This window comes from Lissotriton helveticus, chromosome 11, assembly GCF_964261635.1.
Source record: "Lissotriton helveticus chromosome 11, aLisHel1.1, whole genome shotgun sequence".
In the NCBI taxonomy this organism is placed as follows: Eukaryota; Metazoa; Chordata; class Amphibia; order Caudata; family Salamandridae; genus Lissotriton; species Lissotriton helveticus.
This window is the reverse complement of record NC_136072.1, coordinates 659,204,205-659,227,711: the sequence shown is the minus strand read 5'-3', so window position 1 is coordinate 659,227,711 and position 23,507 is coordinate 659,204,205. Positions and strand designations below refer to the sequence as shown.

The following is a 23,507-nucleotide window of genomic DNA, read 5'->3' as shown; positions in this document are numbered from 1 at the left end:
GGCTGTGTGCAGAGTGGGAACATGACTGAGCACTCAATTCAAGTCAATGCATAAGTCGCTGTTGCAATTTTAAAGAAGAAGGACCCTTCTCAGTAGACCCTGAAGAAACCCAGTGGGAGACAGAAGGTTGTAGAGCCACCCCATGCGTGGATACCCTAGGAACCAAGATACCTACACCTGGGAAGCCGGGTGCATAGGTGCAAAGTGGCATCGGGAACCGCAGTCAAACTCAATGGAGGACTTCAGGAAGATGCAGCTGGCGAAGATGAAAGTGTCTAGGGGAACCCAAAGGTTGTTTCAAGACAAGAAGTACCAACAAGCAGAGTGGACAGGGTCTATGCCACTCAGGAGTGACCAGGGGGGATAGAAAACCAATGCCCACCAATATTGGTTGTTGCAGGAGAGATGACCTTGGAACAGCAGGTGTGTAGAACAGGCAATGCTGTGGTAGACCAGGAGCCATTCACAAGCTTTCACACATCAGATGTCGAGAGTTGAGGGGTCGGTGTCCGTCAGGAGCACCAAAAAGCCTTTGCAATGGCAACAAATGTGGAAAGCAAAAAAGGTGCAGTGTCAGGACCAGCAAGGTCCAAGTGACTCACCACAAACAGGGAAGTCAGAGTAGGCCCAGAGCAAGCAGGGGAGCCCACTGGAATCAAAGGAGACCCTCAAGAGGATCCACAGGCTGGAGGCACTTGAATCACAAGAGGACCTCGAGCAGCTCACCAAAGATCCAGACCCACGGTGAAAGAGATGCAGTGAGGATGAAGATCTTGGTCAATGCTTGAGGTTGAGGCTACTTTGAGCCTGAAGATCTCTGTGGAAGAGCGCTAACAAGCCTTTGCAATGACAAGTCAATGCAGTGCACAGGTGTTTGGTTCCTGCGGTTCTGACGAGGGATACTGGCCTCAAACTCAGTGAGAAGACAGTGCAGGTCTCTAGGGAGTTGTACATTTACCACCCATGTTGGTGAGCCTTTCGGAGTCCATGGGAGCCCAGGAGTAGCAGACCAGTTAGCTTGGTTTTGGTAATTGCAGATGCAGGGAAGTGCCTCCTACACTTCAAGTGAGATTTCTTCAGATGTCTTGGATGCCCACAGGCTTTGGAAGGTTACTGTATGGAGAACATGCATGGATGTTGTAGCAGACGAGCAGAATGAAGAAACCAGGGGCAAAAGGAGTCTTCCCATTTGCAGTCTTGGTGCCCAGAGCAAAGATCAGCAGAGTCCAGAGTGCCCAGATTATCAAAAAGAAGTGGTGTCTTCATCTGAATCTTGTCCCATGACGAATCTAGGAACCCACCCAAAGGTAAGCCCTTAAGTACCCTAAGGAAAGGATTGGGACGATTCACGGGTCCCTCCCAGACAAGGGGCTGGACAGTGGGAAGGATACTCCCATGTCCTTTGTTCAGTTTCGCGCCCGAGCGGGAGCCAACGGCTCCCTGAACTGGTTTGAACTGGAGTATGAAAGGAGGGCACCAAATGTGCCCTTCAAGCAGTCTCAGTGGTGATAGCAAGCGCTCCCACCCTTCCCCAATACACTTAACCCTGTCTGGAAGGTGGTCAAACTTCCCTATGAAAGGATATGTTTTGTTCTGCCTTCCCCTGCCCGAGCTTGGCTCAGCAGCAGGAAGGCAAAAACATGTCTCTGGTCGGCAGCAGCTCCAGCTTGCTGTCTGGTTCTTGAAGATGGGTACCAGGAGCACTGAGGGCCTCCCAGAGGAGCCTTATAGTGCATGGAATCATACATACCACACCATGTGGGGGTATGATTCCAACATGCTTGATACCAAACACAGCAGCGTTTGTACCAGCCAGTTTAGAGATGGGCATCTCATAATGACGCATGGTCACTCTATATATCATAATGGCTGATGCACTTACAACCCGGAAGAATGGGCACTGGAGGCTGTAGGTGTTCCCGCTCATGCTGGGGCACCCTCACACTTAGAACCGAGCACCTTGCCTTCAGAATTGAAAGGCCTGCCATAGGGGTGACTTAAAGGTTTTAAGTGCAGTGACCTCAGCTATAGAAAAACCTATATCTGTGGTAAGTGCTGCTAGCACCAGCTCACACAGGGTGCAATGACAGGTCTGTAGTCACAGTTTGGTTGGTCTCCCACGGGTGGCATAATACATGCTTCAGCCCATGGGGACGCGTGGTGTACCTATGCCCTGGGTACCTCAGTAGCATATGCTAGGGACTTATAAGGGTACTCCAGAAGCCAATCTGGGATATACCTAAGTACTCACCATAACCAATTTAGCAGAGAAAGCACAGAGACTAGGGTCCTGATTAGTAGGACCCCAGTCAGACCAGTCAGAAACAGAATAACACCAGGTAAATAGTGGGGGTAACTATAAAAGCAGATCATATTTCCTACAAAACCTAAGAGAGATTTGTTAGGAACTAATCATTTCTAGGTGTTATGTACATGGATCAATATTTTAGAGTAATATATTGCTTATCTGTGTTGCAGAAAATATGGCAGATTTATCAGCAAGACACTTTCTAATGTCTGGAAGAAATCATCAGAGCATACACAACCTACTGTCTTAAACTAGGATTCCTCCCAGTGAGGGACACCGGTTTTCACTCTGATCTGTACCTACAATAGCTGAAACAGGAAAGCAATCCATCAAGTAATTAGAAAGATAACTCATTTGCCACCATTACAGAGAGCATTTGAAAATGTATTGCAACGTTATATGAACAAATATGCATTTCTCTCTCTTCAGGTGTGTGATAATGAAGAGCAGTGTCAGTGTATGGAAGGCTGGCAACCACCTGACTGCACACAGAGATCGAAATGCAACAAAACATCTGCACAGAGTGAGTACATACAGTATGTTATATTTAAGTTTCAAAATTGATATGTGCATTTGGCCAGTAGATGAGCTCTTCTTCATGCAAAATGAATGCATTCAAAAGTACAGGATGCATTTATTTTCTATGAATAACCAATTTTGATGTAAAACTCCAAGAAAGGTGGTAGGAGGGCTGCACTGTACACTAGCATCGGAAAGGCCAAACGGTCACAGACCGACAGTAACTCAAGTAATTATTAATTGTCCTTTTCAAGTCAGAAGAAACAAGACGTCAGCACTTCAGAGCTTACTGAGATGTTCCTCTCAAGTCAGAAGTAACGGCTTAACAAGTCTGTGACAGAGCTGCAGTAACTCATGTTTTTATTAAATGTCCCTCTTGAGTGAGATACAACTGTTTCAAATGTCCTCCGCAAAGTTGAGGTGGTGTGGTTTCAACATAAGAAAGTACATTCCAGTTTTGAAATTATAATAAATTGTGCTTGATTTCAATAGAATAAGTAAATTTTACAATGCTGGTGTTTGCTGATGAATCAATATCACAATTCTTAATAAATGTATTGAGTACTATGAAACACTTGTAAAGACAACCTAGTATATATAGGTACAAGCACTAAATGGTTAAGTCAAGTGCCTTGTACCTTATTGTTGGTAAGCTGTTTTTTTCTGGTGCTATATTTATGTCCCAGTAACATCCCCACTGTCTTATGGCAAGAAGCAAGATGAAGTCATTTCTGTGTATGTGTGTATATTTGTGGAATATATATTTCTCTTCCGGGGATTCTCATCAACAGTCATAAGCATTAGAATATTCCCTCCCACGTGCAGGGACCCCGGACACATATTAAATATATATCTAATTTATCTATATATCTATATATTACACGAGCAAATGTCCCAAGCGGGGGGAGCGGCTTAACAGCTGGTGCTGGCGGCAAGGTTTGGGGCATCCTCACAGAACATGCTTGAGCAAAAGACCTCCAATTTAATGAAGACGCCGCACACCACTTCAACGGCTTAACTTCGGTTCTTTATTCGCAATGTTCCTCACCTACGCGTTTCGGACAAAAATGTCCCTGATCACGGTTTACAAACAGTTGTCCCTCATTTGTGTTACTTATTTATACACATGACACCACCTCAGCAAGTTATGAAGCATTATCGGCATGGTAGTTTGAGTGCACTTATTATCTGTTTTATCCTAGACATTATAATGGCAGGAGTTTGGTATTTGGCAACACACCCACAAACTGTTTATATGTATAAGATTCCAAAATGGGCTTATACTATCTGCAGATAACCATACCGCAATAGTTTGCGAATTAACAAGTTCTGCATTGATGATTTGTGACTGAGTGTCCACGGTAAAAATATATATATATATATATATTCACTGAAAAAACGAAGGTTACAGGGACGTTATAATTAGGAAATGGAATTTAAAAATCCTTAGAAAGTGACTTAATAACCCAAATGTTACAGAGACGTTATAGTTAGGCTCAGGTTTCACTCGTACAAAACCAGTGAAATTCAGCAGTAATAGTTATTTGAGCTTACTATACCAACTTGCCCCCTCAATGCACTGCTTATGACTTCACATATTACATCACTCATGAAATGGCCTGTGACATCACTGATGACATCTCAAATGACATCACTGATGACATCTCAAATGACATCACTAATGACTTCATCCACATCATCTCTGATGAACCCACACACACCACCAAAGGTCACTGCTGCCTGCCTGCCAGATTATGACTTTTAAGTAGTCTGGCAGGCGGGTGGCGTGGTGGTACCAAGCCGGTGCCTCTTTTAAAGGCCACTGTGCCTTTGAGAAAGGCATCACAATGGGACTGCACTACGAGGTTCCTGGACAGCATGGACTCGAAAGTCCAAGCCGTGCAGGAACCTATGTGCATGCACACAGGGGGACACATGTTAGGCTCCTCCATGTGCATCCACATGCGGTTGAGGCACAAAGGGGCCTTGTAGGGCCCCCTTTGTTTCCTCTTCTCCAAGATAAATATGGAGGAAGAACCTCTATGTAAACCCTGGAGGAGTGAAAACTCGTAATATGCTTGGCAGGACCACAGCATTCCTATCAAGTATATTGTGGCCTCTGACCTCCGCTCCAATGCCAGGGAACAGCATTTGCCTGGTGGAGCCGGCATGCTCAGGGTGGTCTGACTGCCCAACTCCTAATGAGGTAGTCAGACTACCAGAGTGGTGTTGGCTGGATCTGAAAACCGCCACGCCACCATGAGTCTGACGGTCCTCGGACCGTCAGACTTCTAATAGTGCCCTTACAGTGAACATAACCTTTTTTCTGCCAGGAATTTGTATTATTCCTTCTAAAAAAAATGCTGTCTCTTTTTGCTACCTGTCCCTCCTGTGGCAAAAAGAAAGCTCAGACTGACACACATTCAGTCTTGTATACTCTGCCTTCCTGACTCTCCTTAACCTGAGTAATGTGACCATCGTAGAAAAGTATCCAAAAGAACTCTTAAGGATAGAGGAAGAATTTGTATACATGGTCTGTTGGAGAGGAAAAAGACTCATCCTACCACGTCCAAGTCTACTTCGCTGTACAGTGTCTAAAGGGGGATAAATCCCTACTTGTTCTGCATCTGGATCGACACTGACAGTCCCACCGGTGATAAAAAAACAATGACGAACAATATTGAGAGACTCAACACCTACTAGATCAACGACAACGAAGAAGTCAATACAGCACGGAACGTCAAGGCAAGCAAATCATTCCCATTTGCCATCGATGCTTCGGGTGTCGGAGATGACATCGCCTAGCTCTCCCCAGAGGCAAGGTTCTCCACCATCAGCAACACAGTGACATAGTCTCCATCTGCGGCAACACAGCACCCCTCTATGGCGAGACAGTCAGCTTTGTCAATGGCAATCCATCGCCACTCGATGACGAGAAAGCCATCTCCTTCAGCAGCAACATGCTTGACATCGAGAGAGATACCTCCACCAGTGACAAGCAGGTGTCACTCTTTGTCGAAGAAAAGATCTCCTTCGGCAGAAACCAAGCGCCACTCAACGTCACTACACACATCTTCATCCATACGGCACTGCTTGGTGTCCTGACATGCCTCACCGTAAGGGCAACTAGACACCACTCAATATTGAATTCTCCTCCAGCCCGGCATCACTCAAGATACACATCTCTGTCACCGGAAAAAAGGCGCCGCTCGACGTCGATACAGGCATCTCCGTCGGTGACAGGATGGCACTGTTCAACGTTGAGGCAGCCTTCTCTAGTGGCTGGCCACAGCACACTGTTGAGGCGGAGGTCTCTGTTGGTGGCACATATGATGTCAAAGTGGCAATTGTTGCCAAGACACGCAAAGTCTCAGCCAACATCAAGAAGAGACCAGTCAGTCAGTGTTGAGACCTTCATCTGCCTCAGCCCTTCACCAAAGGTCTAAGGAAAGAGCTTCAGCAGCCTCCTATGTTTCATCCCACCATCAATCAGAGGCTTTCATACATATATCTGCAAGATATCTGCAGACTGTGCATCACTCACCTGTTACAATAACCCAGGTTTGCAGTACTCAAGGGAGTACTCACAGTCCAGATCTCCACTGTGGGCACAGTCTCCTAAGCGAACCAGACCTTCTCTGGCTCAGCTAGCAGAGGCCATCTCTCCTAGCCCCCTAGTGAGGGCCACAGGTCCTAGAGATACCACTCGTCCACATACCATTCGCTTTATAACAAAAAGTAGATCCTGGTGTAGGGCTACTACATGTTCCCCAATACCTGCTTGAAGATCTATAAAGTTTCACTCATATTACTGAGCATGCAGTTCTCCCGCATGGTCTTCCTCCTCCACGTCATCCGACAGCGACTATTCACCAACACTCATGGATACTCCACCGATCCAAGTGTTTCCCATTGGTGACATCAATACATTCAATGAAGTATTGGTCAGAGGAGCAGCAAAATTGAATATTGATATACCAGCGCCCACTGCCTCATCTTTAGTCATCCATGAGACATTGAGTCGGCATAGATATGATCTTCTTCAAGATTCTTCCCTTTCCAATGATACCTCTCCCGTCTGCTTATGTGCTCGGGGGCTGAGATAACCCCAGGAGCATATAGGCAGTGGAAGTAAAACAAGCTGATCGGCTCATTTCACTTTATTTTTTTATGAAATTACAACAGCGTGCTGTGCGTGCTGATCATCTTTTCACTGAAAAAATCTGAACTGTTTGGGAGCTGGGGAAGCTCTTACCCAGCTCCAGAGGCCTTTTTGTAGCAAAGAAAAACAATTTCTAGTGCCATGTGCTCAGACATGCCGGAGCTGTGCGACGCACACGAACACTGTTGCATCGGGTGCCTCCCGCACATCTGATGCATGGAACTGGGTAATATTGGTGTAAATGCATATATTTGTTGGTTACATTTATCATACTAAGTCACGTCCCACTAACACTGGTGAAAGTGCATATTTTTGGAGGATGGCACATTTATTAATATACCTACAGTCCTACAAAAATTGGGGTAAGGTGTATATAATTAGGATTATGTATTTACTATTCTGACTCCAATCCTACAACCATTGGGGTATGTGTATTAAATGGGGGGAGGGTCAGGGATTCATTTACTATTCTTTCTCCAATTGTACAAACACTGGGACAAAGTTTGGGGTGTTATGTGTACTCTTCTAACTCCCGTCCCAGTAACACTGGGAAAAGCATTTATATGTACGGTTGAGGTGCATACTTACTATACTAACATCAGCCCTACAAACTCTGGGGTGTGAGCAGATAACGGGGGGAGGTTATACTTACTAATCTAACTCCACTCCTGCAAACTGTAGGGAAAGTGCTTATATTTGAAGTGATATCACTTACATCTAGAATTACTGTCGCAGAAACAACATATTAACTTGTATATTTATAATTTTATAATTTAGTACAACTTACCTTTTTTTTAAAAAAAAATCATAGTTTTTGCAAACTGTTTGTCACATAAACTAAAGCTCATTCACAATTAAAAAAAATTCAAAGGTTTTGAAAAATTAATAAAAAAATGTGAAATCCACAACTACAGACAGATAAATATTAATAAGAAAAAATGTTTAACATATATTTAAATCACTTGTTTTATTATTTTATTTTTATTTTACACTAACCCTGATTTTTAAAAAGCAATCAAAAATATTGATACTATTTACAAAAATACATCACTTATTTTTTAATTGTTAAACAATAATATACAATATATACCGCTATATGTATCAACAAACCATTTTGCATTTCCTAAATAGCGAATTTTAAGGAATCGCTATTTAGGAAATGCAAAACGGTATGTATGTACAAAATCGCTTTCCAATAGCGATTCCTTAGCATTCCTAATTTGAGATTAGCAAATTGTTAATCGCAAATTACCCCTTCATTTCCATGGGCCAGGAGGCCCATAGGAATGAAAGTGCAATTTGCAATTAGCAATTTGCTGATCGCAAATTAGGGATTTTTCCAAGGGTGCAGGGGTGTCTCAAGAACACCCTGCTGCACCCCTGTAAAAGACATTTGGGGGCATATGGCGCACATACATGCCCTAAGGGCATGTATGGGCGTCATATGGCACCTTTGGTTTTTTTCAAAAATGCTTTTTGATAAGAATTCGCAAATTACCACCAACTAGAAGTTGGTGGTAATTTGCTAATCCTTAATGGCATTTTTTGCATATTATTTGTTTGATACATTGCATTTAAGGAATCGCAAAATTTGCAATTCCTTAAGTGCAATCGCAAAATAAGGATTAGCAAATTTTGCTATTCCTTATTTTGCATCAAACTTGTTTGATACATACCATTTGTCTAATTAGCATTCGCAAAGGCCGAAATTCGCAGAATTTCGGCCTTTGCGAATGCTAAATAGCTTGATACATATAGCGGATATTTCTTTATGTATTTTAAATAAGTCTAAAAGATATGTTTAAAATAATGTTTTTATTTCACTTATACAATAATGTAATAACATTTTAATACACATTTAAAGTCTACCCACCTTAGATCCCCATATAGGGTGAATAAGCCACTTAAAATGGTTGCAGGAAGCTGGCTCTGTATATACTTTACCAAAGTAAGGTATAGTGTACACAGAGTCCATGGAGTCCCCAGAGGTATAGCAGAGGCGTAATTAGGCAAGTACTAACAGCTCTCTTTGTGGTAATGTGGGTGAGCAGTTTTTGTATTCAGTTATTGTATTCACTCAATCAAGACTGATGGCACAAACTCAGGGACTGAAACCAGACTCATTAGGTAAATATAAAAAAGGTATACTTATCCTTTATTTTTAGAACCAAGCAAGACTTGCCATAGGTAAGTAAAATACACTCTTGAATGCAAGACTTCACAAGGAAATGCAGATGTGGTTGAATTTGCAATTGTTACAGGTTGGTATTGGTTCAAAAATCAGTTTACATTACACAATAATTACTTTTAGAATACTGTTAGATTACTTCTAGAATACTTTGAGTACTTGAAGTGATATGCATAGATACTACACTAAGGGATCTCACAGTACAAGAAATAATACGTTTCTTGGTTTACGGTATAATGACTTTTTCCCTCATACAAAACAACATTTCAACACTTGGACATTTTAGGCCCAAAGAGCAATAACATGGGTTCCTATGGGAGAAAAATGGTTTTCGGTTTCACAGGTAAGTAAACATCTCACATGTCGAAGTTTTGGGGGTTCGGACCAAGGTTCCTCAAGGTCTAGGGAGGCACTCTAGTTGTATCACCAGCGGCACTGAGTTGGACAGGTACAGATTGCAGGGGCCCAATGTTAGCCATTGTGACTATGGGAGCCTTCAGGTAGGGACTGCTTAAGAGCAGGCCAGTTAGGTGGGGGAGCAAAACTCTTGGGTTAAGGTCAGCGCTGCAGGGGTCAACAATCAGCAGAGGAGGTGCACCACCAGTTGCACAGGGGAAGCCAGCAGCAGGGTGCCAAGAAGAAATTGAGTTTTCAAAGGAGACCTTCGGTTTAGCAAAGTTGCAGCAGGCTTGGGAAGGAAGACATCCTGAAGGTGACAACTTGCTGGAAAAGTAAGTTGAGTTTTTGGGGGATGCCTGGACACCATTGGTTGGGCCACCCTTGGCCATGGGGCATCAGGGGCAGGGGTGTTTTTTGGCATCTGGTTTGTTTACCAGCTCCGGTCGCGGTCAGTGGGATTCTTCAGTTTGAGGCTGCAGGCGTCGTCTTGAAGTTTGAGGGGGTTTGGGGATCACCAGATCCCAGGTCAGGTTCACTGGGGAGACCTCCTTGTGGTTTTGGGCCACTCAAACTCGGGCCGAAGGCATCATCTGCAGAGTGGTGCAGAATTGCGGAGTCACCAGAATCCAGATTCCGGTCCTGGAGTCTTTGTTGAGCAAATTGAGTGCTCACAGGAGACAGAGTCTGTAAAGTGAGTGTAGGGCAGATCCTAAGGCTCTCGGGGGCTGCTGGATACACAGGTTTCTTTGCTGTAAGTCAACAGGCCTGTAGAGCTGGGGCCAAGCAGTTGGTGTCCTCTTCTTCCTGGGTCAGCAAGGTCTTGGTCCTTTTTTCTTCCTCAAATTTGAGGAGGCAAGATTTATGGTGGCCCCTATAATACATTTAGGGGTGTTTAAAGAGGTTTGCAGGTCAGTACCACTGGGTCCCTTACTTGGGGTGGGTAGACCCCCTATTAAGCCACCCTCCAGTGAGAGGGGGCATGAGCCTCACCCTAATTGGCTGAGTCCCCTCATCTTTAAGATAATGGGACTGAGATGGGGTTGGCGAAGATGGGAACACCTGTCTTCCCAGCTTGGTTCTCATCTATTTTCCAACCTAAAGTGGGGGCAAGAACCAGTGGGAGCCAGTTGCTTGGGGCAGCAAAATGCAGGGACAACTTACAAAGGTGGAAGGCCTTTGAAACTTCCCCTTCATGGACCCCGCCCATTCTAAGGGAGGAGGCAGCACACTTCTGCCCCGGATGGGTTTTATTTCAGGACCCAGAGAACGGAGGCTCTCCACCCAGGGTTCCAGAAACCTGTCTGGTGGTGGCAAGTGGTGGGCAGCCATTCAGGGACCACACCAGGGCTGGTCGATTTTCAGGGGGCATCTCTAAGATACCATCTGAGTGTATTTTACATTAAATCCCACACTGCCATCAGTGTGGGTTTAATGTGCTGAGAAGTTTGCTACCTAACTTCCCAGAGCTTAGTACACCGATTATGGAGATGTGGAGTTCGTAATCACCATCCCCTAGATCATACATCTTTATGGCTTTGCTACATTTATACTGTCTAAGGATGGAATTAAACACTGTTGGGGTACAGGGCTCATGCCACTGTACCCTCACCTGAAGGCTAGTGTACCCTGCTAGAGGGGTGACTTACCTAGGCCTCAGGCAGTGGGTTGCAGGCATGCCCATAGGGATATATGTCATGTTGCCTCTTCACTTTTCTCTGCACCAAAACATGCATCCGGCAATGGCAGTGTGTGAGTGTTAAGGTAAAGGGCCATTAAGGGTACTGCACTAGGTACTGCTGTCCTTAGAGGCCTTCCCTGGTCACAGTGCCCTTGGAATCCATGGTACCATTTTTAATGGACTAACCTGTGCCCAGAAATGTGCCAATTGTGGGTACAAAGGTATTTTCTTTAGAAAGAACACATGCCTTGGGAACCTGATTGGCAGGGATCCATGGCACATCAAGTCAAGTTGCATCCGATGTCAGGCAAAAAGTAAAGGGCAACCATGCAAAAAGGGGCACTTTCTTACACAACTCCCCCGAAATGAAAGAGGATGAGACTAACCTTTCCCAATAGAGTCTTCATTGTCTAAGTTGAAGAATCTGGAAAGACTATCTGCATTGGCATTGGCAGGTCTATGTTCCACTGTAAAGTCAATTCCCTGTTGAGAGATGGACTTCCTAAAAAAACATGGATTTTCTCTTTTCATCTGCATTAGCCATCTGAGAGGTCTGTGGTCAGTTTGAACTAGAAAGTGAGTGCCAAATGGATATGCTCTCAAATTCTCCAGGAACCAAACAACAGCAAAGACCTCCCTCTTAGTGGCACTCCAATCCTTTTCCCTGGGGAGTAGCCTTCTGTTTATGAAAGCAACAGGTTGGTCTTGTCCATCATCATATGTCTGGGATAGGACTACCCCTATCAATAGCTCAGAGGCATCAGTCGGCACTATGAACTGTTTTGAGTAATCTGGATCCTTGATAATAGGTGCTGAGCACGTTGCCTCTTAGGTAGTCAAAAGCCTTTTGGCAGCTGTTAGAAACGGGGTAGCGTGGTGCGGAGGGGGTAGGCCAAACTCGGAGGCATTGTGTAAAGCATCTGCGCAGCACACTCACGGGAGACACACCGGGCACACTACAAAATGAGACTACATCAGGTGATGTGAAAATAACTTGTGTATGGTGAAATAAACACGTCGGAATGTAATCACAGTTGCATATACATTGTGCCAACCGGCACTGGGTAGCAATTTACACAGCGATTATTTACAATCGGGCCGCTGCCAGAACCATCGCAAAGTACAGAGAATAAAGGTAAAGTCTATCAGTAATGAAGGTATGGCGGCCAGTAGTCCTGGCACAATCCTGAACTTAGAAACATCCCATTAGCATAAGAGCATTAGGCCTAAAATGCGAGCATAACATCAGCATAAGTACATTAAGTATGAACTCAACAATGCACACCTCAGGGAAAAGTATTAGGCCTATACATGTTAGCATTGGGCATAACCATGCAAGCGTAAAGGCATCATCAGTAGCATGAAGCATTAGGCAGGAACATATGAGATCAGGCGTAACCTAAAACATCCTATTAGGCATCTCATTAGCATAACCAACATTAACAGTGGGCATAACCCTAAAACATCATGGTGATATCGTTAGGCAACATCACTTAGGCACCAGTAGGGGCATCAGACACATGGTGCATGACATTAGGCATTATCACATGCATAAATCGCATCATGCAGTACATGGGGCCTAAACGCATGTGGCATAAAGACCTCACCGGTAGCGTAAAAGCATAACCTTAGGCACCCAACCCTCATTGGCATAAATGCGTGAAATGGGGCAGCTAAACAACACTTTATGCATCACATTAAACATACTCACACGTTATGCCTACAGCATGTCATCATCCTGCGCTGGGGGAGCCCCATCTGGGACTCTCACAGGAAGCTTTGCCCAACGCTGCCGCAGTGCACCAATAAGGCCCATAAGTTTCTGGTCAGGCATCCGTCCCTCTTCTGGACGCAACAATGATATGGCGCCATTGCAGCTTCAGACCATCTGGGGGGGCAGTTGTAAAGAATAAAGTTAGCACTGGCCCCAGTAATGCGTACAAGTGAGCCGCCCCTTCCGGAGTTCTGAAGGGAAACTGCCCACGTTGCAGCTGTCCGTGACTGTGGTACAGCTGTGAATGACCCCCAAGACGTGGCATGTGGGAGTCCCTCTTCTGCAGCTGCCCGCAAAAGAATACTGACACCGGGGGTGGGCACCGGCTGTGCCCCGACACCCCCCCAACCACCAGCAGACTGAGCCCCACTCACTGGGACTCCTTGCGTTGATCTGTGGTTCTCCTGGGCGGAACAAGGCCCCGGCAGTGTGCCTTCGGTGTCCCTGCTCCCTTCACTTTACCTGGTCCCCCTTCCCAGGTTCAGGACTTTGGCTTGGAGCCCGCGAGGCTCCTGATGTCTCCGGCGGCACCCGGGGCTCTCCTCAGCTCACGGAGAGCCCCACAAACAGCAGCACCTCTTCGGCACTAGCCCCTGTCTTCACCTGGGCAGATCCTCTGGGACTCAGCAGCAGGCGGGGCTCTCTCTCCAGTTCACAAGAGCCCCGCTCTGGCAGGCATCACTTCCTCCTTCGGCCGCGGGGGGATAGGTTGCCTCGATTGCCTCTTGCTCCAGGTCCCGCCTCCAGCCTCCGTATCATCGCCAATGCGCAGCGGCCCTCTTCTCCTGCGCAACCTGGGTTGCGGCAGTGATCTGCGGCCAGAATAAAGTGCGGGGGGGCTCCTGCAGATGTGGCAATAAACACATGGGGTAGGCACCCACTTGGCTTTTAACTATACTCCACGCGGGGTGGGCACCCGCTGTAGGTTCAAGTGTAGAATGCAGGGTAGGTACCCGCTTTTCAGCATACAAGCATACAAGCGGGGTAGGCTCCCGCTATTCTTCCAAGCATGAATGCGGGGTAGGCACCCGCAACAGTTTTATGTCAGCTCTCCCGGGCAACACATGGGGTGGGCTCCCGCCTTAGTTATACGACAGCATAGCGTCCTCACGTGGGGTGGGCACCCGCGAAAGAGGGAAACACAGGTTAGGCTCACGTTCTTCATTCAGCAGCACAGGGGGAATCCCACAAGGCACGTCGCAGCCTCAGTCCTGCAGGATCCACGCTCCTTTTTCACTGGCCACTTGAATACAGCGCTCACAAGGTGCTAGATCCCACCAGAAGCTTCAGGGACTCAAGGCGGTGCTCCTCTTCTCTTTGGAAAGGGCCATATAGCGCTTCTCTTCTCCTTAGAGTACAGGCCAGCAAATTATAGCGCTCCTCTTCTCCTGGCACTCCACATGTAGCGCTCATGAGGCGCTAGGGGGGCCGGGGGCACACAGTACCCCACATGAAAGTAGCACCCACACTCCTCACCTCCTGGGACACAGTTGTAGCGCTCATGGGGCTCTAGGGCCGGAGAGCAGGCAGACAATGCTGGGCCAGATGAGCAGTCAGTGGGCTAAGCATGCGTGTAAAATCCGTTCCGCTCACGGAATTTGCTGATTGTGGGCAATTTAGTGGTCTGCGAATCACGCGAAATTGGCCTAAATCTCCAATTCGCGAGTTTGCGAATTTGATTTGCTTGGTCGCGCTTTGAAAATACAATCTTGCGCGCGCGGCGTTGACTTACCATGATTCTGAGTTCGCCGAGTTGTTTTCCTCCCGGTTTGCGTGCGCTGCGCCATTTTTGATCTTGCTGCGTGATCGCGCAAGACTTTTTGACCGCGAGTACATCATGGCGTGATCGCGCGAGACTTTTCGACCGCGAGTACGTCATAGCGTGATCGTGCAAGACTTTTCAATCGCGAGTACAAAACTAGCGCCCGGAAACAGAAATACGCACCGCAAACACTGAAAACAAGATGGCCGCGCCCATGTACGACTGCATGGGTAACTTCGCGGTAGCCGCGCTGAAAAAAACCAGAGCAAACATGCAAAAATAAAAAAATCCGCAGATTCGCAGATTTTGTGGATCGCAAATTTGCTTTCATGTGAATTTTCGTACCGCGAATTCGCAAATTTCGCCCATAGTTACTGTGGGCACTCATCAGTACAGGACAGCAACTCTTAGAAGCAGTCATCTCCCATATAGTGGCACTCCTCCTGATATAGCAGTCTTCACTCCAGCAAAGGCTCTCACAAGTACTGTGGACAGTAGAGGGGTACAGATGGGCACAGGGGCCAGCACACAGGCACCTGCAGCGGTACCTCCTGGCAGGGAGTCCCCTCTCAATCAAGTCCACTTTCAGTCTGAGCACTTGGCGGAAAGCATTCTTTAAGTCAATCACGGAAAATAATTTTGATGATGGGGGAATAATTGTCAGAATCGTGGTAATATCTGGGACCACAGGATCCTGGGAAACCACGATCTTATTTACCTCTCTAAGGTCAATCACAAAATGGTAAACGCCAGGGTTGGCATCAGAAGAATCCAAGAGTGTCTTTTTAAGAATAGGAAGAATAGGGCTATTACAAACATTCACCACTGTCTTCAACTACCCCAGACTTAATCAAATCCTGAATTATTTGTAATAAAACCTTATCTCCTGTCTGTGAGATCTTGTACTGGGGAATGCATGGCAATTTGGCATTGTCCTTTATCTGAATGGAAACGGGTAGGATCTGGAGCAACCCCACATCCGTGACCCCTGTAGCGCACAATGTGCAGGCACGTTCTTGAACTCTGCGGGGAGGGGAGCATCTTTTGCAAAGCATTGCTTTGCATGGGCCACCTGTGGCCCAATAGTCATGTATACACCATCAGGAGAACAAAATATTGTCACATGTAATCTTTTTAACAAATCCAATCCCAACAAATTCTATCCACAATTGGACTTCAATGAAAATGGTGAATCAACCGTGAAGGGGTCAATAGTCAAAGCAAGAGGTTTGGAAATGGGCATGCCTGAAAAGCCTACCAACACATTATTTTGGCCAGACAGAGCTGCCCTCGGGACCAGTGAATGAGAAACAGAGCTATTCAGAGCCCCTGCATCAACTAGAAATTTCTTAATCGTACCCTGCAAATACGCCATAACATAGGGTCCGCGCTGATCTACAGGAACCGGAACTGGTCCCTCACACTGTCACTGGCTGTCCTAGCCATGGGACATTCCCGTCACCTCATCTATGTCATAGTCATCGTGATAGTACTGTTGTAATTCTATCTAGGACCCTAATTCAATATTCCTGATTCATACCCTTATGTGGTTATAATAAATAATATCCTTATAAAGGCATAAGAATCATATCCATATTTAGTCATAGCTCATGCTGTCCAAATTAAGCAAGGCTACTTCCCCAGGCTCCTAGAAAGTGCAACGAGTTCTGTAAACAAACCAATCCTCCAGCAACCTGGGAATTTCCCATTGCTTTTGTTTTGATTTCGTCCTAGAACTCCTGTGAGCACTGTAAGAACGGCCAGTTCTTAGTGACATCTTTATTGACGTCTTATGTCCAACCTTACGTCAAACCCAGCACCTTTCAGGTATAAATATACCAACGTTGCCTTAAGCAAACACACAGTGGTTTTGGAGCGGAGCGGCTATCTACTTGCCCGAGAGCCCAGCTGATGCGAGAGCCGACGGACGCCGCCCTTCCCCTTTGACGCACTGAGAGAGACGCTGTCTTTTCTCCTGCCGAGAAATCCAGCTCCGGTGTTTCCAGATACCCTCGCGGGTTACTGGGATATCGAGTCCTGAGAGAGAGATACCAGACCTCCTGCTTTCTATCACCTAGGTACGGAGCTGACTAAACCCTTAAAGAGAATTCTTGACTCAGATTTCTTGACAAAACCAACTTAACTTAAACTGCTACTTACTTACTCCTTCCCACGTATTAGGCTTAGGTCAGGTACACCGGGGTAGGCGTATTTAGAAGCACCAGTTGAGTACGTTAGTCAATGTATATTTGTATGTATATATTTTATCTATTTTAAAGTATCATATAGCTAAGAAACCATATCAATGCTTTTACAGTATTATTTTATAATACTCCTTTTACTGTACGCACTTTACTTTATGCTAATTATTGCAATCGTGGCAATTAATTTCTCTTGCATGAGAAAGAAGACTGCTCAATAAATAACACCTTTTATTGAAAACGCCTGTCTCTCTTTTCTCTGCACTCTGGTGAAACTAAGTATGCACACTTGGCTGAGTGAAATAGCTGTCTATTGTTTTCACACGACTCTAGAGAAACACTCTTATTCTGAGGGAGCAAAGTTGTCATGTTATATGGTTGTCAGAAGCTAATCCCTTCTTGTCTATCCAGGGAAGTTAAACTCCTCCTTGTTTATTCGAGAACGTTTCTAGTGACCTCTGAGCTAGCTGGCAAAACTAATTAAGTCTAATATAGTCAGTAGAGACCTAGTCGACCTCAGTCCTACCTCTACACTGCTTTTTATATTATTCCAATGCGCAGAGCCTATTGGGAATATAGGAACTACACGGAGCCCAACGTTTGGTAAGGCGATAAATCTAACGCAAGACGTTAGAGTAACTCAGTCATGCTTTTTTCACACAGTACCCTTTTCCCGTAAAAACTCCAAAAGACATCTGGAGTGGGTAAAAGGTTAAAATCCGCCGGAACTTAGTAGGAAGAGATTCCTGTGTATAGTTTTTGGTTTAGTCAACGTTGAAGGATACAGTGTTCCAAAATATTGTGCACCTAATCTTTGTTACCTTGAAACTTGATCTGCAACAAAAACCTTTCTGTTAGTAAAAATGACCGAAAGTGAAGACGAAAGGGAGACAGCTAGAATAGCAGCTCAACTCCTTGCGGATGACACAAGTCTCCGGGAAAACGACCCTAATGTTATAATCATTCCGGTAAATGTAAGAAAAACTATAACTATCAAACTTATAGAAAATGGACTGACATCAAGAGGTGGTACAGTCATATTCGTGGTAGAGACCCATGAATATCGGCAGACAGAGGTATTGCATTCATGGATAAACTTTCCAGCAGTAAATGCTGTAACACACAAATTCCACTGCTACAAAATAGAGGAACCTCCGGATGTATACACTCCTTTCGAGGATGTTGAAATCCCATTAAATTACCAAGAGCACCTGCTCTGGGTTAAAGGCGCCCTAAAACATCACAATCACATCACCAGGCTCGGTCCACTAGTTAGACCAGGAGCAACGTGGCCGGTTCTAACCAGCTACACACCACACCCCGACATTAATACAATGACAGATCGGGATCTTTTAGCCGAGCTAAAACAGCTAATTAAAATACATAGACAGTTAGTCCAATATGTAATGCAAACGTCAACAATCCAACCAGCAATTAAGATTCCACATCTGTCCCCTCATCAGGGGAACACAAACAAAATAACACCACAGAACATTCAATCCTGTCTTGGTAAAACACCCGCAAAACGGGAACAAATTCCATTCTGGTTAGCAAAAAAAATCACTCAAATAGAGGCAGTATTTCCTGATACTACACCTACTGAGAAACACAGAATTCTGACTATCTGTCTTCCAATGGGGATCGCACCACATGTGGGGTACTGTGACACTTGGGGCACAGTCTTTGCTTCCATATACACAAAAACACATGATGTTCCGTCCATGGCGGTAATACCAGATGTGCTACGACAGATTCAAAATTAATACGGTCCAGAACCTGCTTTAACTCTGGGTATGAAATTACTGAAAGACTTCAAGCAGGTCTCGGTTATATTATTAGCCAACATAAAAAGAGAAGCAGCATCTGTGGCGATCTGCCAGAAATTGAAAGAAACAGATATAGCAGAACAACCATTTGAACTTGCCAGAATCAACGAAAAATCCTATGAAGAACTAGGAAGAGATAGTTTGGGTGGGAAACCAGTAAAACCCCAACTACTTAAAAATCCTGAAATAACATTTATTAAAAATATTCTAAATACTCCAAAAAAGAGTTGGGATGGAAATAAACAATCCACTCCCAAAGAAAAAAGATTCCAGTCCAGAGGAAGGTCTCCTCAAAGAAGAGAAAGATCTCCTGGCCGAGGAAACAAGTCTCCCCAGCGGGAGCCCTCTGAGAAAAGATACAACCTTAGAAATAGGGATAATTTGAAAAAACCTGATAGATATCAAGATATTGATACACGTCCCTCTCGATCTTTTCAGACTTCCTCACAGAAATCGGAAAGAAGAGGACGGTCAGAGCACAAGGAAGAGCACGTCAAGTCCAAAGACAAGGAACCTGCTCATCAAAGTAAAAAATTACAATTTCCAAGAAAGAAGGTAGCCAGTATTAAAATAATTAAACATGCCGAGGATACTGAGGACACAACTGAAAAACGGAGAGTGGGCCCAGACAATGCTAAACAGCGCAGCAGAAGTGACCATAGCTCGCAAGATCTTGATGAATCTTCTGAAGACACTGGACACGAATGAATACATTCAGGTAGAAACTGCGGATACCAGGGTTAGCGAACCTCATAAAATATACGATATAACTTTACGTATAGAGGGAGATAAGACCAGGAAAGTAAGAGGTCTCTTTTGGGATAATCTTTCGAAAGGCTATGACATCCTTTTAGCTGAGAAAGACTGGCCACCAGAGTTTGTCAGGGAGTGCCCTCATGGCGAAGAAATGATTATGCCTGCCTTCTCAAATCATATTCCAATTCATAGAAAATATACATATGTAAGAAAATGGGCAGTAGCTCAAGCTCCTGCATTATACAAAAATCATGTAGGATGGGATGAGGACTCTCCTCCTCACAAAATCTAGTTAAAATGTCAACCCACTGCACAAAGGCAGTACCCAATTAAACACGAAGCTAAAAAGCACGTCAGGGAGATCTTAGATCAACTTGAATACCAGGGGGTGATTGAAACATGCACCTCACAAATGAACAATCCTTTGTTTCCTGTCTCCAAGCCAGACCATTCATATCGTCTAGTTTTGGACTACAGACACCATAACTCATGTTGCAAAACATTTGCAGTACAAAACTCACACAGTGCGGCACTAATGAATAGCATTGTGCGCAAAAAATACAAAACGACATTAGACATCTCTAATGGATTCTTTTGTCAAAACATTGCACCTGAAAGCAGGTATTTGACCGCGTTCTCAATAATGGGGTCGCAAAAACACTTCTGTCGACTACCACAGGGATTCAAGAATAGCCCAGGATTATTCTCAGCAAGAGTAACAGAGTTACTACAAATATATGATGATGAGGCATTATCTTATGTCGATGAGATCTATCTAACAGACGATGACCTGGATACTCACTTGAAAAGAGTGAACACCATAATACTTGGGTTCGCAGCTGAGGGTTACAAATTCAACTTTAAAAAGTCACGAATTGCCCATCTAACTGTCCTGTTTTTAGGATATGAATTATCAAGTGAAGGCAAAAGCCTAGCAGACAACTTCTTAGAGAAGTGCGCTGTACTCCAAGCACCTAAAACGCTGAAGAACTTACAATCAATACTAGGTTTCCTAAATTTCGGAAGAACGTACATTCTAAATTATGCAGAGAGGGTTAAACCTCTCTATGAATTAATAAAACCTGATTTCAAACCAATCAATTGGACTCAGAAACACACAAAAATTTTAAGATCATTGCAAACAGACATGTTAGCTAAAACAAAATTGCAAACTCGCAAAAACATACGCAACCTTGTAATCCGAGTCATCCCAGGAAGATGCGGATTCACGTACCTAACCTCTAATGAGGGAGAAACGGTACCAATAGCATACAAATCACACTTGTACACACAAGCTGAAAAGACATTCAGTCTTACAGAAAATATTGTAAATGCGGTTCAAACTGCTGTAGCAAAAGAAAGAGCCCAAGCACAAGGCAAAAGGATAACTGTTTCAACAGCAGAATCAGCCTTTGAGGCATTAACAAGCCCACGTAATTTGACTAATGTGGCATTAGATCCAAAATGGATACAATGGGAAAATTCTCATGCTGCAGAAGACGTGAAATACTATTTTGACCCGAAAATGAAAAAACTGAAAGATCTAACATATGAAAAAGAATATCCTCTGCCAATCGAAATTCTGCCTCTCGAACAATACACATGTGTAATCTACATGGACAGATTTGCACAACACTACGATGTAGAAAAAAAATCCTACAACGCAGCGTGCGCGATTGTTAAAGGTCGCTGGCGCTTGGGTAAATTCAGACCGTTAATTACCAAAACTGAATCACTCAGAAACTGTTCAGCTCAGCGAGCTGAACTACTAGCATTTAAGAAGGCGCTTGAAAATACCGATTGCGAATTCCCCACACTAATAGTGTGCGATTCACATTACTGCGTCAAATCTTACAACAATGACTTGCAGAACTGGGTTCAAAACGATTACAAAGATGACACAGGTGCCACAATAAAGCATAAAAAGCATTGGGAACAGGTAGTTCTTTTGCAGAAAGAACTACAAAAGACTCACGTGATACATACACTGAGTCATCAACGTGATGGCGTTCACGTTGCAGGGAATTCATTGGCTGACACAGCCACAGCGGAAGCAGCTCAACCGGCTTCCATAGCCACAAAAAAGCGTTCAGATAAATATATAGACTGGTAAACAATGCTGGCGGTAAAAACGTCTTCAAAAGGCGACTGTGCAGCACTACCCGTGAACTATCCACTCACTTAAACATACATAATCGATGCAAACTCCGTTCCTTTTGCTCGAATCCCTGGAGTGGGTAATTCCAAACACGAAACGGAGAGTCTTCTTGATTCAAGAAGCACATATGGGATTGGGTCCATGGCACCAAGAGATCAAGGAATCTCTGAAAGAATTACAATCAGAATACTGGTGGCCGGGGATGAGCCCGCATAACTACAAATTTGCAATGGGCTGTCCAAACTGCAACAGAGATCGCAGTGGCGAACCGACCGGAGTATTGCCAGGACCCTTCTTTTAGAAAGCATAAGGCTATCTATACGCAGAAATCCAATAGGAGAAATGCGTCCCATTTATGTTAAAAGACCAGATTCACTTAAAATGCAGACACCAGCACTCGGCTGACGCCAGAACTGTTATAAAAGATTTGGGAGTCCATATCGGCACATACGCAATTGGCATGCTACATTCTGACCAGGGTCCTGCTTTTAGCTCTCGAGCTTATAGGGAGGCCATGACCAGCATGGGCATTGCATTGCGGTACTCTTGTCCCTTCCATCCTGAGGGAAATGCGGTAGTGGAAAGAAAAAAACGAGACATAAAGCAATCTATAACGGCGAGGGTATTAGGTTCGGGTGATGGGTGGGTCCAACATTTAACAAGTGTCCAACGTAGTCTTAATAACCTGCCAAGAAATTCTCTGAAAGGTTTCAGTCCGTACGAACTATTGTTTGGGACTAGAATGCATATTCAGGACCTTGATAGTCAGACTTCAGTGGTAGAAGAAAACTGCTTTGATATCAAAGATTGTTTGGCTCTTTTACAGGACTTAAATGAAACAAGAAAAGGCCTGAGCAACGTAAAGTTAAAACAGCAGCCAACAGCCACTGAAGATAAACCACCTGTCCCAGCAAGGCCTGTCTGGATTCCAAAGATTGGGGATCTGGTCAGAGAGAAGATCGCGGTGAAGAAGGAATTTGGGCCTTCTTACAGAAAAGCAGTACCTGTTTTATCTGTCAGCGGAACAAGATCAGTTGTACTACCGCCCCTTGCTGGTAAAAAGGAGTACCGAGTTGTATCCATCGACCTGGTAAAACCACAATCATGTGGCCAATAATAAATAGTAGGCCCAGTGGACTCCCAAGAAATAGCAGAGTACCAAAATTTGCTACAATACAAGAGGTTCAAACTGAGAGACTAATCACATTCGATAAACCTGCAGTGAATAAAAAAGGACTATGCAACAATGCCATAGAACTTGTGCCTCTTGAAACCCAAATTGCAACAGTTCGTCAAGAAACACCAATCTACAACGATGTAGCCTCAGACTATGCTAGTGAAACAAAGAAAAATCCAAAAGCAAATGAAAATTCGGAAGCAATTCCAACAATTGATAGAACTGCATCTGGCTACTTCATCAATTTCGATAACTTTTCTGAAGATCAAAGCAAACCAGAAGAAACGCCAGCAACAAAAACTTTTAAAGACAAAATAACTGAACTCTTTCATCAACTCAAAGAAACCTACCTGATTTCTCCATGGATTGAATTTTGGATTGTGTTAGGTGTACTTTTCCTCCTGCTTTGGCTCATCATGATTCTTTGTTTGGGAAAAATCATTGAAGGAAAATACAGTACAATGGACACAGCAAGTCAGAACATCAACTTGGTCCTAAAGCCACACAAGTCATCTCACATCGAGAAAAGAGAACTATCATCAGTGAATGTCACAGCCAATCCAATACCCGGTGGGGTAGCATGGGACAAAACGGATTAT

The 23,507-nt window shown here is 44.6% G+C and overlaps 1 protein-coding gene across 3 annotated transcripts in view; it reads left to right on the top strand.

Moving 5' to 3' along the window:
* Window positions 1-23,507, top strand: part of LOC144791743 (zinc metalloproteinase-disintegrin-like lachestatin-1) — a 4,387,327-nt gene that overhangs the window by 4,072,378 nt on the left and 291,442 nt on the right. For all 3 annotated transcript variants that reach the window (XM_078666511.1, XM_078666510.1, XM_078666512.1), the window contains one exon: window positions 2,738-2,831. In XM_078666511.1, the coding sequence (XP_078522637.1) occupies window positions 2,738-2,831 (94 nt within the window). The remainder of the gene's footprint in view (window positions 1-2,737; window positions 2,832-23,507) is intronic.